The sequence below is a fragment of the Cheilinus undulatus genome, linkage group 11, assembly GCF_018320785.1.
Source record: "Cheilinus undulatus linkage group 11, ASM1832078v1, whole genome shotgun sequence".
Taxonomy (NCBI): domain Eukaryota; kingdom Metazoa; phylum Chordata; class Actinopteri; order Labriformes; family Labridae; genus Cheilinus; species Cheilinus undulatus.
In genome coordinates this window covers 29,316,557-29,332,619 of record NC_054875.1, presented here as the reverse complement: position 1 = coordinate 29,332,619, position 16,063 = coordinate 29,316,557, and the positions used below count along the sequence as shown (strand labels likewise).

The 16,063-nt window shown below is 39.5% G+C and overlaps 1 protein-coding gene across 2 annotated transcripts in view; it reads left to right on the top strand.

Moving 5' to 3' along the window:
- The window catches only part of LOC121517910 (fibulin-2-like), a 44,653-nt gene extending 31,684 nt beyond the window's left edge, over positions 1-12,969 (top strand). Inside the window, exons 10-17 of one of the 2 annotated variants that reach the window (XM_041800017.1) lie at positions 3,411-3,548; positions 4,268-4,408; positions 7,195-7,323; positions 7,878-8,003; positions 8,356-8,472; positions 8,575-8,703; positions 9,073-9,196; positions 9,472-12,969. In XM_041800017.1, the coding sequence (XP_041655951.1) occupies positions 3,411-3,548; positions 4,268-4,408; positions 7,195-7,323; positions 7,878-8,003; positions 8,356-8,472; positions 8,575-8,703; positions 9,073-9,196; positions 9,472-9,832 (1,265 nt within the window). In that variant the 3' untranslated portion in view covers positions 9,833-12,969. The remainder of the gene's footprint in view (positions 1-3,410; positions 3,549-4,267; positions 4,409-7,194; positions 7,324-7,877; positions 8,004-8,355; positions 8,473-8,574; positions 8,704-9,072; positions 9,197-9,471) is intronic. The other variant, XM_041800018.1, reaches the window with a different exon arrangement.
- The last annotated feature ends 3,094 nt before the right edge of the window (positions 12,970-16,063 follow it).

Genomic DNA, 16,063 nt, shown 5'->3' with positions numbered 1-16,063 from the left:
GAAGACAATACTCAGATGAACAATTTGGCCTCATGGTGGTGCTGATGAGAAAATAAATCAAATCATCAAGGTTTCTTGTCTTGACACCACAAATCCTTGTAATTTACTGGCAACCAAGACGTCATTTTGTTTGATTTAAGTCAAATGCAAAGTTGCAAAACAACTGAATAAAGGTATTAAGCTGCATAGAGCCATGCCATTATCACTGCTTAAGAAACTAAAGAATGCACAGCACTGTTGTGGCATTTAAGTAAATATCTTCTGGTAATAACAGTAGGTTGTTAGTCTTCTTCTGTCTTCTTTTTGCATGAATGTGTTTGTCTGTAAATTTTACAACTGAAAACAGAGAGACAAAAACAGCCAAGGGTTCATTAGGTTAAATTCTCACATTCAGCAGGCGGACTCTCTGACCTTCGAGGTTCCTTGATCCTGTTGTCTTCGCTGCGTTCTCTCACACATTCATCCTCCTGCCTGTCTTTTTTTCTCTCTCGTTGTCTCTGTCGGTGTCAGGCTCACTCAGCTCCTATCGACTATGCCATGCTTGTGTCAGGAGCAAGATGCTCAATCACTATCTGCAATTTAGAGACCTATGCTGTATCAACAGAGCAGCCTGCCAGCTCTGGTTTTGGCCTCTTTACAGCATTTACAGTAGTGATACATGAGGCTGTTGTACATCATTCACACAAACACATACGCACACCTTTTTATATCCTTTGAGGTTGTGATTTCCCTCCAGCTTTGGTTCATGCTACACAACAGATGTGGCAGCCTGACTGACAGAAGGAAAATCCCAGAGTAGACTGGCGTAAGGGGACTCAGAGGAGAATATATTGCAATGTTAATTCATACACTGCTGACAGGGCTGCTGCATGTGACTGTGGCTTTGACTCACAGGATGTATTCATCTAGCTGAAATAATGTGTCATTCATACTGTTGTCATTGTACAAAGAGCAGAGATATGACTCCTTTACTGTGAAATGATTTTTTTTACTCCTGATTAACCTTCATAGAGGCTTGACTTAACAGCATTATGATGGATGAGCAGCAGTGTGAGTACCTGTGCACGCTGTTATTTGACCACAGTGCCATCCTGTGGGGAAACTGGGAATTGCATGAGTCTATTTTTGTGGACTGCACTGTAAGCTTGCATGAAATCATTAGATGGTAGCCTTATTAAATTTTCAATCCTTCAATACTTTTTTAACCATATGTTTAAAGCAGTGGTTCTCAGCTGGTGGGTTGAGACCCAAAAGTGGGTTGTAGAGCTGTTTTCAGTGGGTTGTGAATGCGTGCTTGTGAGGAAAAAATGCCCTGAGTGGACATACAGTCATGGGTAGAAGTGTTAGGCATGTAGGGCTCCAAGGATTCATCACAGGGCCTGATGTGCTTCAACCCAGTGCTGGAGGAGGTGGGGGGCCGGGTCAAGCTCGACACATGTCGACACACGCTTGTCACTTAGCAGCCAAGGTCAAGCTCAATGGCATCTCTTTTTTCTCCCCAGCTTTTTCTATCCTGGTAATACCTACTCAGAGACTGCCAGAGGTTTTTGGGCTCTAGTGACATCCATATCATGACCAGGGGCTCATGCACTCTTACTACCTGCTCAGACAGTACCCTAGGCCAGTGGTTCTCAAACTGCAGTCCCCTCTACTTTTATCTAAGAAAAGCTGAGGTACCCCAAGACCCACACAAATTAGAAAGTGATAGAGTAGATTATATACCAATCTAATTGTGACTACCTTAGAGCAGACAGAGCCATGCACCCTTTCTAAAAAGTCTAAAAATCTGGTATTGAGAACACCCAGATATTAACAGTGTTTGGCAAACGACTGAGAAGATGGTGGGTACAGCTGCTAGTTACTGCACATAAAAACACTAAACATCATTCTACCAAAGCTAACCCCATAGTAGCATGCTACCTCCAGATAATTTTTTATCCTTTTGTATATTTGGTTGCTTTGTACTGAAATATTGATCCGAAATTTGTAAATGAAAAAGGTAAACCGTGGCCAGGACACTAATAATAAAAAAGTTTTCCTGGTTATGTTAAGGTTTAATAAAATAAAATATAACTACATTTAATTTTTAATAAATTTGTTTTATGTACTGCCTAGCCAGGTGGTTTCAAAATGGGGCCCATGGCCCATGGGGAGCCTGAGGTTATTGCAAGGGCTCGGCAAGGCCAGATAAAATCACCTTGCTGTTGTACACTTGTAGCAAAGGGCAGCAAAGGTTTTGAGAGGACTTCAAGGAAAATGTAGGGCATAAATCTACACTACACTGAAAGAAAAGTTCTTTGAATCTACTTAATTTTAATGTGTACATCAGTCCCACACAATCAGAATGTGTAGATCCAACATCCCTTTCCTCTTTATCCCAACCTAACTGTTACTCTTTAGACCAAAATGTTTCAATCAAATTAGACTGTTTAAAAGAATCATGTTGAATCAACATATTATTTAAGTTACTATTACTCCAATCAATTGTATAATTCTAACGTAATTTCATTATGTCCAGGATGTTTGATTTTCATATGGAACGTCAACTTAATTTTATCATGTTCGTAATACGCAAAAGTATACCACTGAAAGAGCAGGAATCATCTAGCATTGGTGAAGGCACAGAGCAGAGCTTAAGAGCAGGGAGGTGATTGCAGTGATGAATGACAGGTGTGCAGGAGCTTGGAGAATCAGTGCAGGTGAGGACGCCCAATCTCTGTAAAGAGAGAACAGAAACTCCACCCAGGAAGTGGTCAAACCGGAAGTCAACAAAATAAAATCAAAACTGCAAAATCACCACAGATAGAATAACTTTCATCAACAAAAACAGGCAAAGAGTCAGACAGTTTATGTACTTAACTTTTTTCTCTATATAAACTCATTTAATCTTTGTAAATTCAAAGACCTGCCAATTGGCTTTCTTTCAGTATAAATATCACAACTACAAAAAGAAAATCCAAGTTACTGTATCTTACTTTTGGCTTCACCAGTAAAATATGGGAAATGGAGAGAGGGTTAACTCTTTTTGCCATATCCTACCCATGTTAAATAGGTGTGTGTGTGTGTGTTGGGGGGGGGGGGCTTGAAAAACTTCTCCTTCTCCATCTGCCAGCGGTCGCCCGGCAGACAAAATCTGGGAACCACAGGCCTTACCAGTGTTTGGAGAATAAATGATACATAAACTTTTGGGATATGTCACCCTCCATAGCAGCTTGATAGAGGTGATGTGTAAAAATGATCATTTAACAAAAAAAATGCAGTTAATTTAAGGAATTTGTCATGTCAGGACACACTTATGTTCCCCTTTGATAATATCAAAGCTGATATCTTCTACTCATCCTGTTAATTTTGGACTGTGACTATTTTTAATGTGTGCTTTAATTTCTATTATCATTTCCTCATTTCTTCAGATATCAACGAGTGTGTGCAGCAGAGTCACAACTGTGGACCTGGCTTTGACTGCGTGAATACCGAGGGCTCGTTCAGGTGCAACGCCAAACCTCAATGTCCTGTGGGTTATAGCCGAGATTCACAGGGCAGCTGCATGGGTAAGTGTTTCCCCAGAACAATAATATGATTTTCAATGTTGTAGGAAGAAACTGATCCAAATGTAGGCATTTACTTGTTTTGTGATCCTTCTAGTTGGGAAATTAGATGAAGAGGGTCTAGGGTACAAATATGCTTTATCACTGTTTCAGGGTTGAACAAGCAGCAAAGCTTTCTTTTGAATATCATTATGTTATATTTATTTTATGTTAGATATATTCAATCTTAATTTTAATCAGATTCAGTCTGATTACCAGATTTGCCCAATGTTGAAATCAAGTCCATGCAGACTCCCGGCTGTATGCCATGCAGGTGAAATAGTATGGCAGCAGTGACAGAGGGGTTAAATGCCACACAGGAGATCAGAGAGGTTGCTGTGAGGGGCTGCAGAGGGGTGGATAAAAGCCAATCCTCTGTCCTCCTCCAGTACAAACTGATGCTTTGGAATTAGCCCCCAGGGGCAGGAACTGGGGCATGTCGAGGCAGCCGACGCCCCTGTAAAAAGAACTGTAAAAGAATTGCTCTGAGAAATGAGCAAATCGAGAAAATGTCAGACACGCACAACCAAGTTATACAAGAGAATGCAAGTGTGTGATGCGTTTGCTTTGATATCAGTGTGGCCAAACAGCTGCCCTCAGGTCTCTGATGCCACATGTCTTGTGCCCTTATTGGTCTTCAGTCTTTCTCTGTCTTCATTGCTCTCCCCCTTTTTTTTGAACAGACATTGATGAGTGTGGTGCTTTGGCCCAGCCGTGCAGTCTGGGATTTAACTGCATCAACACGGTGGGATCGTACATGTGCCAGAGGAAGATCATATGTAGCCGTGGCTATCATGCCAGTCCTGATGGATCCAGATGTATCGGTAGGATTTGTTGTAATCAAGCACAAACATTGTAACTTATATTCATTTATTAATCTATCAGAGATTTTCATTTCAGCTACATTTATAATTTAATAATAGCAAAGTTTAAATTCTAATAAAAATGAACAGCCAAGTGACAAATACAGTGGATTGTCAAGTAAAAGGGCAAGTGAGTAAACATGACTGTTGAAGCAGAGGTAAAATACAGATGCATTAGTGACAACACAGGAAATAACTCTCAAAAATTTTCTCAGACTGCAGCCAAAGCTATCCTATAAGGTTCCCCTGCCATATCCCTACTTTTATTGAATATTCTTAACATTTTATTTTGATTACCTCCATATAGGTCACTCAGATAATTAAAATGATGGCACTGATAATAATATTTTCCTTATTAATGTGTGTTTTCCCATGTAATGACCACCATAGTACTTTTTCTTAAGCAATGCCAAAAAACGTAGGGTTCCCTTGACTGACTGGCTGTAGTGTGGGTCTTAAACCCCGCCTCTTCCATAAACCTTTTTGTATATGACATCAAAGTCTGTCTCGCCCAGAGCTGCGCCTGCCTGGATTATTTTTCAATGAATACCCCTGTTGACAAATTCTTTGCATTAATCTGTGTAGTGCACATTTTGCACATGGAAAGTTAATAAAGCTTGAATTGTCAGTGGAAGATAAGTGCAAATTGTTTTAGGAAGTGCAATTTCTTATTTGCAACCTAGCTCTAAATTGTCTCAGGTTAGTAAATACAAGTGTCACAGTTTACAGTGTTACAGCTTCATTGAGCAGACGCTTTTGTCCAAAGCAATGCACATCTGAGAAAAAGTATAACACAAGCAAAGATGTAGACATCGGTAAGTGCCACAAAGTGCTCAAAGTCCAGTCGGATGCAGGTGCTGTCATGCATTCCATCAATTAATTTGTCTTCACCAACAAATAATGACAAAAGTATCAAGTGGACTGGGTGCAAAACCCCCAGAAGTACAGCAGGATAGTATGAGCCAGCTGTATTTGGGAGACTCGTTCTACCACTGGGGGCAACAGCGGAGAAGAGTCTAGTGCATCATGTTCTCTTAAGAGCTGGGTCTTTAGCTTCTCTTGAAAGTAGAAAAGGACTCTGTGGATCAAATGGAGTTGGTAGTCAATTCCAGTATCGAGGGACAAAAGAAGAGAAAAGTAAAGCCAGTACCCTAACCCATCGTTATGCCTTTTTGCATTCATATTGGTTTCACAATGGTGTAATGTTGGTGTCATTTCAGAGGGCAATGAAAACACACAGCAGGGCCTCCACATGCACACAGTTACCCATTCTCACACACAGTCCTGCTGCCATTCTGGTAGTTCTGCTGATCCCGTCTTGTTTTGCCTGTTACACCTCTGTTACTCTGAGGGAGTTTTGGCTGCAGACCATTCATTTCTGACGGCCACTCTCACAGACTGTTCATCTGAGGCACTGCATATCTCAGAAAGGAAGTGTCATAATTTACAACATATCTCCAGTTTTAGATTTTTTTAAAGTCAACTTAATTCATAAACAAAGTCTGGCAGTTACATTCATGAAATTAAATTATGTGTAGATCTGTTTTAGATGTAGTTACAATAACAATGGCTTGCTTTAGCTTTGTTAGCTTTAGCTAAAGCTAACATAAACACACTAGCTACGTTTTTAACATTCCTTCATAAGCCATTGTAGCTAAGATAGCTTTAGAAATGTGAGCTTTAGCAAAAGTAGCTAAAAATGATGTAACTACATAGAGATACATTTATGTAGCTAACAAAAACTGCTTTGTTAGCTTAGTTTTAGCTATGTTAGCTACGTAGCTATGTTGTTAAGGTAGTCTTAGCTATGTGGTTTTTAGTAAACATAGCTAAAGCTAACTCAGCTAACTAAATAAAGCAGATATTTGGCTTATTTAGCTGCTTGGCTTCAGTTCCATTAGCTACGTAGCGCCATTATCTACATAGCTACATCTCAGATGAACAGTCTGTGAGAATGGCCATCAGAAATGAATGGTCTGCAGACTGGCTCTCTTGTTTCTTCTGTAGCCAGCACCTGGGAGTCTGAAAAGATTGTATGCTAACAGATGTGAGATCTGTACATTTAAAAATCAGTGAACATGTCAAATACTGTTTGTTTATCTTAAACCTGTTTTTGTGTCACCATTGTCTTATCATGCTGATTTGACTTCAGATGATTCATTTTCTTAGAAGTTTCTTTTTAACAAGTTATTTGATGCTGTATAAAGTATAAATTCCCACAGCTCTGTTAATAGAGTGGTTTCTGCAGTGCTGTGTGTACCACATAGCAGAGTAGAGGAGGAACAGTAAGAGGAAATGAAACAAACATTAAAACAAGAGTCAATGGACTTTCCATAACCATGAATGTGTGATTCAAGCTAACACAGATATCTTCATTGCTGCGTACTGTACCTACCTGTGTAATCTTTACATGTTATACGTAGGACAAATGTGTGTTTTGTTATCAGAAGTGTTGTGTGGTCAATACTATGGCTCTTCCAGTCAATCTTTACTGCACAGACTGTAATATTTCAGTGCCTGTCATGGGGGTACTGTGGCTTCATATTTGTACAACAGAAGGAGGCACCTTTTCCATCTTTTATACAGTCTATGGTTTCCCACAGCTTTACATCTTTATACATTTTTCATTTCAATATGGCACAGTTTGACACCTAAGCAGCAATATTTTTAACATATTTGTGAAGAGTTTTCCGCTGAAAATGTCATACCTATGTTATCTGTTTTTTGTCCTTGTCTATTTTATCCAGATGTGAACGAGTGTCAGAGCAACCTGCACCGTTGTGGGGAGGGCCAGCTGTGCCACAATCTGCCTGGTTCCTATCGTTGTGAATGCCAGACAGGCTATCAGTTCGATTCATTCAGAAAGATGTGTGTCGGTATGTTCAGCATCATACATAAAGAGTTTTTACACGTTTTAGTCTTTCTGTGTCTTAGTTTTCTGCCCTTTCTGTTCTCTTGTATACCCTCCATCCCTTATTTCTCACTCCTTTGCGCTACTGTACAGCCTCCCCTCTTCTCCACCTGACTACTCTGCTGCTCCTGTTTATTATTCTGCTGCGGGAGAGCTACTGCTGCTGCTGCTGCTTCCCCCGGCTTGGCTTTGCTTTGCAGTAAATCCACTGGGCCGATCACGTCTCCTGCCGCAGAGGACTGTGCTCTGCCCCTGCTGTTGCTCCCTCTGTTTGTGATTCACTGTGTTGTGACTCTCATGATAATGGACTCCGCTCGAGTGTTTAGACTATCAGCAGGCAGCTGGTCCCCTCACATTGCACTCTCGTTGACATGCACACAGACACGCACAGGCATGCACACGTACGCGACCCGCCGCTCACGCTTGACTGGCCGCGATTGCACACATGGGTGCAAACGCAAACGCAACACACACTTACAGAGACATGATGACACTGCTTCTTCTTCTTTTTCTTCTCAGATGTGAATGAGTGCTGGCGCTACCCAGGCCGCCTGTGTGCCCAGACCTGCGAGAACACCCCAGGCTCATATGAATGCACTTGTACCACTGGTTTCCGCTTATCCGGTGATGGCAAGAACTGTGAAGGTGTGTATGTGTATTAATGGGTGTGAAGAAGCATGTGCATCCATGTGTACACGTTGGTGCATGTGCTTGTATGTTTTTGTGAATCTGGGTGTGAAATTATGCCTGTGTGTAGGAAGACTTCAGATTCCTCAACAAAGCCGGTCTTAAACATCCACTGTGCATCAAGAGGCTTTGCAGTTAGGAGTATTTGTGTATTACATGTGCACATCATCCAGTGCCTTCCAGCACAAACCAGTAAAAACATAATTGGCTTAATAACAACATCTTGTTTATATGTTGGGATAAAAACAGAGAAAATCCTTTGATCAAGCAAAAAGAGACAGTAATGAGCTCTAAAACCTCTAATCTGCAGACGTTAATGAGTGTTTGGCCAGCCCGTGCAGTCAGGAGTGTGCCAACATGTACGGCTCCTACCAGTGCTACTGCAGACAGGGCTACTACCTGAGGGAGGACGGGCACACCTGCGAAGGTTAGGCATGCCCGATTATACGTCACAAACACCACCACAATTATGTTCGGGCAAGTTCTAATAAAGCAGTTTCACATGATTTACTTCCCCTCTGTTGCCCAGACATTGATGAGTGTTCCCAGAGCATCGGCCATCTTTGCACTTATAAGTGCGTGAATGTCCCCGGCAGCTACCAGTGCACCTGTCCTGAATATGGATACACAATGTCTCCAAACGGACGCTCATGCAGAGGTGAGAAAAAAAAAAAACAACAAAATGCATGAGCTGTAGCTGCTTCATTACACATGTGCCTAATTGAATTCTGCTCTGGAACAGATTCTGAAAAAATCATCCCTACATAAAGCACACAGTACTGGTTCTGCTCAGATAAATATAATCGGTCCTTCTACATAAGCACTGTAATTACACAGGCAATAAAACTTTATTAGCCTTAAAATCTTGTCTTGCTAATTAGAATTTTACTGGATCACTTTCTTCCTCCCCACAAGGACTAATTTTTGTCTTACAAGTTCAAGCAATGAAGTATTTCTCATGTGAATAGAGTGCATTTCCTCAGCTCCAGGGTGTAAGCCAGCCCTTGTGCATTAATGTGTGTTTTAGATATTGATGAGTGCACCACAGGGGCCCATAACTGCTCTCTAAGCGAGACCTGCTACAACATCCAAGGAGGGTACCGCTGCCTTTCTCTCAACTGTCCGCCAAACTACCGCAAAGTGTCTGACGCGTAAGTCTTTAAAGCATTGTCTCAGTGTTTAATATGATGCCTCACTGATCTCTCATTAAAGGCTGCTATGATTTTTAGGTTCTAACACGTTTGGATAATTCCATAAATGAAGAAACTTTGAGGGATATTTTTCTGTGAAAATAATATAATTATAGAGGTGGACAGAATATGTGACTTCAGAACAGAAGTCCAATACATGTAAAACTCTTTAGCTTTCCTGTCAATGTAAGCAGCCCACATATAAAGTTATTTTGCCTTCCCTGTGTCCTTTGTAGCCGCTGTGAGCGTATCAACTGTCTCGACTACCTGGAGTGTCAAAACTCTCCTCTGAGAATCACCTACTACTACCTCAGCTTCCAGTCAAACATCATCATCCCAGCGCAGATCTTCCGCATCGGACCGTCTCCAGCATATGCAGGAGACAACGTCATCGTCAGCATAACCCAAGGAAACGAGGAAAACTACTTCAGCACCCGGAAGCTGAACGCCTACACAGGTGCTGTGTACCTGCATCGACAGGTTGAGGGTCCCAGAGATTTCTTGATCACTGTGGAGATGAAGCTTTGGAGACAAGGGGCGTTCACCACGTTTCAGGCCAGGATCTATGTCTTTATCACAGCCAGCTCGCTCAGTTAGAGACGAAGCCTTTTCAGACTTTTCAAATCACTATTTAACAATGTCATAAAGTATATCACTGTCTTCTAGGGTCAGTTTGAGTTGTTAATATTGCTAATGTTATGTTGAAGTTCATATAAAAAAACGTTACGTTAAAATGGTGGAATACTCTCAGAGAATATGTTTTTTTTTTTTTCACTGTACTTGCATAATATAAAACCCTATAATTTTAAACACAGCCCTTTATAATTAAAATTCTGGACTTGAATTAGGAGTGAAACAATACACTCAACTCGATACATTATCTATCACAAGAAAGAGTTTGCAATATAATATTATCCTAATTTTTACATTTATTTTTGGTTTTTAAGCCTTAATTCAGATTGGGGAGTGGATAGATTCAGAATTGGGAGAGAAAATGGGAATGACATGCAAAAGAGCCACAGGCTGGATTTTGGCCACATGTCAAATATTTAATGGAGAAAAAAATAAATTCTGTTTTATTATTATTATATTATTTAATTTCAGTTCTATGACAGTAAAATGACAAAACATAATTTTCGTCTCTGCTTCTCTTTTCCTTAGCTAAATGCAGAGAGCTCCCTCAGATGGCTAAAAATAGTATTGCATTTTTTTTCTCTTACCAATTTAAATTGTTCTTTTTTCGTTTTGATTTTTCATTGCATTTTAAGGAATTATTACATCCTTGATGTGCAGTGCTCAAAAAATTAATTTAAAAAAATGCAGAATATTTTCAAAACCAGTTAAAATTTAATTCGGAAGAAAAAATTGTTGTAATTTGGAAATATTCAATTGCCATTAATTCATAAAAATATCAACATTTTTATGCAGCTACCATTTTATCTTGAAATTTCACTTTTTTAGTACTTCATACTGGTTCCTGGTTATAATACATTACCACTGTCAGACAGTGTTTGTAGGTCACATTTTGAAACATGCTTTCTTCTGCTATATAACAGAAGAAGAAGAAAGCATCAATGTAAAGTGGCACAACTGTAGGGTTACAGATTACAGAGATGCTAAGACATGGATAAAGATGATATCAAGGGGAATGCCAACAAAACACCACATCTGCTTTAATTAAAAGCTGCTGTTTTGTCTCCTGCTCTACAAATACATTTTAAAATCAGAATCTTTTGTTAGTTGTATATTTACTCAACCAAAGCACAGAGCTAATTAGGAGGACAATGTGGCTGCACATCATCCAGTGGGAGGACGAGCTCTGTGGGATCCTGTATCCTAACAAGTGTTTCTGTAGTTAGCACTGAATTACATCTAACTTAAACATTATGTTCACCTTATCAAAACAAAGTTAGATCGTTTCAGGGCTACCATGAAAGTTTGACTTACTCATTTTTTGTTAAGTTCATACCCACAGAGAAAATGTTTTTATCGCTTACAAGGAAACTTAACCAGGTGGCAAAAGATAGATTAAAATGTCTGGTTGGGCCAGACTTTTATAACACATAGACCATTTTCTGATCAGGTATTAATGTATGATCTTTTGTCAAATAATAGTAATGACTCATTGTAGGACATCACAGCTTTTTAGCATTAGAGTTTAAAAATCTGTGTTTGCAGCCTACAGGTGAGGAAAAATGATTTATTCTGTCCTATTCTATTAATTCAGTACTTATCAACTTAAACGGATATTTCAGTATTTTTGCAGTTGGGTCTGAGATACTTGGCAATAATGGCATTATCCTTCAGTGATTTCAAAGAGCACTGCCCCTTTAAACAGGAGGCACTAAAGGAAGCTAGGCTGTACTATGTAGCAGACGGGTATAGTTTCACTGCATACTTTAGTTGGTTTAAGATAAAGATGGGCCAGATAACAATGCTGGCTCAACTGTACACTAGATTGCAAATTTGTGGAGGGTTTAATTTTTTTTAACCCAGAAAGCCTCTGTGTTTGCAGTGTTTGGCAATGTGACCTTCAGCTACTGGCTATGTGTTTTTCTGCCTTTCAAACATTTTCGATACGGCGTAAAAATTGAGTCAACATTGTTTGGGGGTTTTAAGCCCATTTTTCCTTAAACTTGCCAAATTACACAGTGAAACTGTACCCATCTGCTATGCTGTTAGCCTAGCTTTTCCAAACGCATCCTGTTTGTTCATTGAAATCACTGGAGGCTAATGCTGCTACTATTGCAAAGTACCTCACACAACCCAACTTAGAAAACACTGAAACATCCCTTTAAGAATCTATCAATTTCTGTCAACACTGTTGCATTAATATCACTAAAGCAGTCTGTTCAACTTGTCTTATCATGTAATAAAACAGATTGATTCCCAAGTTGAAATTTCTGCACCATCACGCTAAATCTGTAAGCCCGGGCATGCATACTTTCCATTATGCAAATTCTAAATGGACTTTTCTAGTCATTCGACTACTCAAAGCACTTTTACACCACAGGGCCCTGTCCATTCACACCCTTTTATTCCATTCACAACACTAACAACAGAGGTTGCTATGGAGAATTGGCCATCACTATTAGCTAATCTTATTCACAGGCATCCATACCTATTTACACGCCACTGACGAAGCAGTGAGAATCAAACCATCAACCTTCCAATTGCAGGACTATCGACTCTGCCTACTGATCCACAGTCACCCCATTGCTATATGTATTAGCACCAAGCTAACAAGCTCAGATGGACATCCCCATTCTTCTTGGGGAAATTTGTATAAATGCAGATTACTTTTGAGCTGTAATTTACCATAAACAATGAAGATGTTTATTTTACAGTCACAATGAACTATCTCCTTTTTAATAACAAGATGTAAGTGACGCATAAAGACAATAACCTCCAGCCTCTGCTTTTCATTTCCTACTTAGAGCCTTATATGCCACTTTTCTGCTCATATCATCCTGTTATTATATGCCATGTAATTTAAAACACTGTGGTGAAATCAGAAGAACATGTTATGTAGAAGAAGTCTCTATCACAGTGCACTGAAAACTCGATTCTACTTCTCTGTGCTGCTGTTTCTGTTGAAGTATTTTATATTATAGAATTTTATATTACTCCTCATGTTGTATTTTTGTATCAGACACATTATGGATGGATGTATCATATTTTTAATACTAGATTCTTACGCTAAAAATATTTTAGTAAAATATTTCAAAATAACAGTGAGTTTTTGATGTTTGTGTCTTTTTCTCATTTCCTGATCATTCACACTGTGCATGAGTATCCCTTAAACACAGAGAATTGTGAAAATTATTCCTAAGGGAAGTTGTTAAAGTATATAATCCATTCCTGTCGGGGCATGTCATACAGTAAATATCCATGCAGATTTACATACCTGTTCACACCTTGCTAAAAGCTCCATATGAGCATCATCTATCAACAATCACACAATGACTAATAAAAGCTGTGATAATGAAGGGTTTCATTTGTGAAATATTTTAAAATCTTATTTTTATCTGATGTCTTGTAAATTCATTCTCAACTCCTACCTGCTGCAGTTTGGAAGAAAGACAGAGCTACACTCCCACCTACAGGAGGAAAGTGGTACTACACCATAATATACTGTCATACAGAAGAGTAGTGAAAGATAGGGAAAGGCTGACTCATTTCAGAGTCATTGAAGAGAAATTGAACTTATTAAAGTGTACTAAATAAACAAAGTTAAGAGTATTTTCTTCTTAATCCTCTCAAACTGAAGCTGAAGAATCACCTTCCTCTGCTCAGAGTTCAGTGAACCTCCTAGACCTGCTCTAATCATTGGAAAGGGTGTGTTCGTCCCTTTGACAGCTGTATTAATGCATGCTGCACATCCCACCAGAGCTGCTTGCCAGTTTTCTCCTCTCAAACATGACATATAACGTCACGGGTCATTTCAACAAAAGAGATATGGGATTCTGCTCAGCTTATACTCCTCGAAAATAACAAGTCAGTCCCAAAAGATTGGAGGAAGCATTCAATAAACCTTTCTCACCCTCCGAGTCGAAGTCGTTCCTCCTAACATAACTCATCATAATAGCTATGTGTGTGTGTGACTGACTCAAGCTCTCAAACACACCCAGTGACTGAGATGCCACCGGTGGTATGTGCAGTACATTACAAGCCCTGCAGCTGTGATTGATGTCTCTTTCCCCTAATTAGCTTTATCTGCTCCTCATGATTAGGTGGTGCTGAGTGTCAGGGACAGTGAATCACGCATGTCAGACAAGGGGGAAGATACACACATCTATTATGGGGTTGAAGACATGAACAGGAAGTTTTCCAAATCTGCTGGACAAAAGAAGAAGGACTGTAGGAGAACTGTACCCGAGATCAGTGACGGCTCAGTATTACAGTTTGAAAAGCACTTAAAACTGACCAAAAAATGCTTTTGTGACAGTGCATCAAGATGCAGAAACAGAAGAGTGCCTACAGAGAAAAAAAAAAAATTTTCAGACTGTTGTTTAACATGCTACACATGCACAAACAAGTTCCTATGGGCATGCACCAATGCAGAGATGTGAGAGTGAACCGTTTTGGGGGCATAGGCTTTTTTATAGCAGCCTGAGGCCTCGTGCTCCAAGGGTTCTCAAATTAAGCCATTATTGGTGTGCATTAGAAATGAGGTATATGTCTAAGACTGTGATGAGTGATTCAGACACGTTTTCTGAATGTAAATAAGGGGAAATAAACCAGCATAAAAGCAGATAATTATTCAACAAAGTATCAAGGGAGGACCCCCGGTCCCAGCAACAAGGTCCAAACCTAACATAAAGCCCAACAGTGTCTTCATATCACAGCAAGGCCAGGCAAGCTTACTTATAAATCACCATTCAAACACAAATCAATCCAAATTTTTCAACAGAATTAAAAACAGAACATTAATGACATTAAGAGCATTTAAAGACATAAGACTTTGAGCAAATGAACATATTACAAAAACTAAGCACATTATAGTTTAGGTAGGCAGATCCCCATAGACACTGACACAATGATCTGGTGGATTTCTATGTGTTGAAATGGCATACATAAATAAAAATGTATGATTTGTGACAGAAGAGCAACAACAGTGACCATATAAAATTAACATGAGATAATACTGTTGGATATTTTGGTATACAGAAAACCAAAAAAGTTCAAAATAGTCACAATTTTTGTAGTGGAAATACATTTTTTGAGCAGAGGCAACTGATTATGTAAACTGAAAAACAGTATTTGCTCAGTAGCAGGTACTGAGCTATTAACTCAGTTTTACTCATATATTTATGCTGGGTTCACTTTTTCAGGTTAAACTACTGTGGAAATTTTCCGACACTTAAAATTTCTGTTTAAATCTAACTCAAAACAACATGTTTAAGGGTCACATATTTTACCCCTTTAAGACAAGTTTATATTGATCTAAAAGGGCCCTAAAAAAGTTTGCTGTTGAAAAAAACACCACAGTATTGGATTTTTACATGCTTAAAAAAAAAATCCTCTGTTTTAGCCCTACTTAGAATAAGCTGTTTCTGTGTCTGTGGTTTTAAACTTTTCAGACTTTTCTAAAGAGCTGTATGACTCTGCCCCTGACTCCACCCTTCTGGTCAAGGCGCAGGGCTAACTCCCCACATGACATCATGAGGGGGGAAATCTGAGAATGGCTTGAATCAGCACAACTTTTTCTGAAAGGGGGGTGTCTGACTCTTGGGGGGATTGTGGACAAACCCAGGTGCATATGTTTTTGTTAGATAATTCTGAAAAAGTTATTTTTGCGTAACATTTGCCCTTTAAGAACCTTTTCTAAAGCTTCATGTTCTTCTTCCACAGCAATTTCCCCATATTTCTTTAACATTAGTTAGACATTTATGATACGTAATGTAGGCCAACTTAATGACCATTAGTGACGGTAGCTGAAAGGTAAACACAAATCTTGGAATTTCTATCCATCGTGTTCAGTGCTAACCTTGCAGATGGATACGCCCGTTTCCTTGTTTTTCACTGGCGAATCCATCTTGCAAAGCTCTCATTTGAACCGTTTAGGCCCCGTTAGAAAGTGACAGGACCAATCAGCTACGAGGGGCAGTACTTTCAGGCGCAGCAGAGTCGTAATGTAAACAAGCAGCAGCACGCGCTGGTGCAGTTATGGAGGAAGAGCTTAGCGTGGATGCTGCTAAAGCGCCAGTTTTATCAGAACTTGATGACATTTCTTCATTTAAAGAAGAACAAAGAACAGCAGTGAGTTGTTTTCTTTTCAAAAACGACAAAAGTCAAGTACTTACATGTCTATAGTCGCCATGTTTT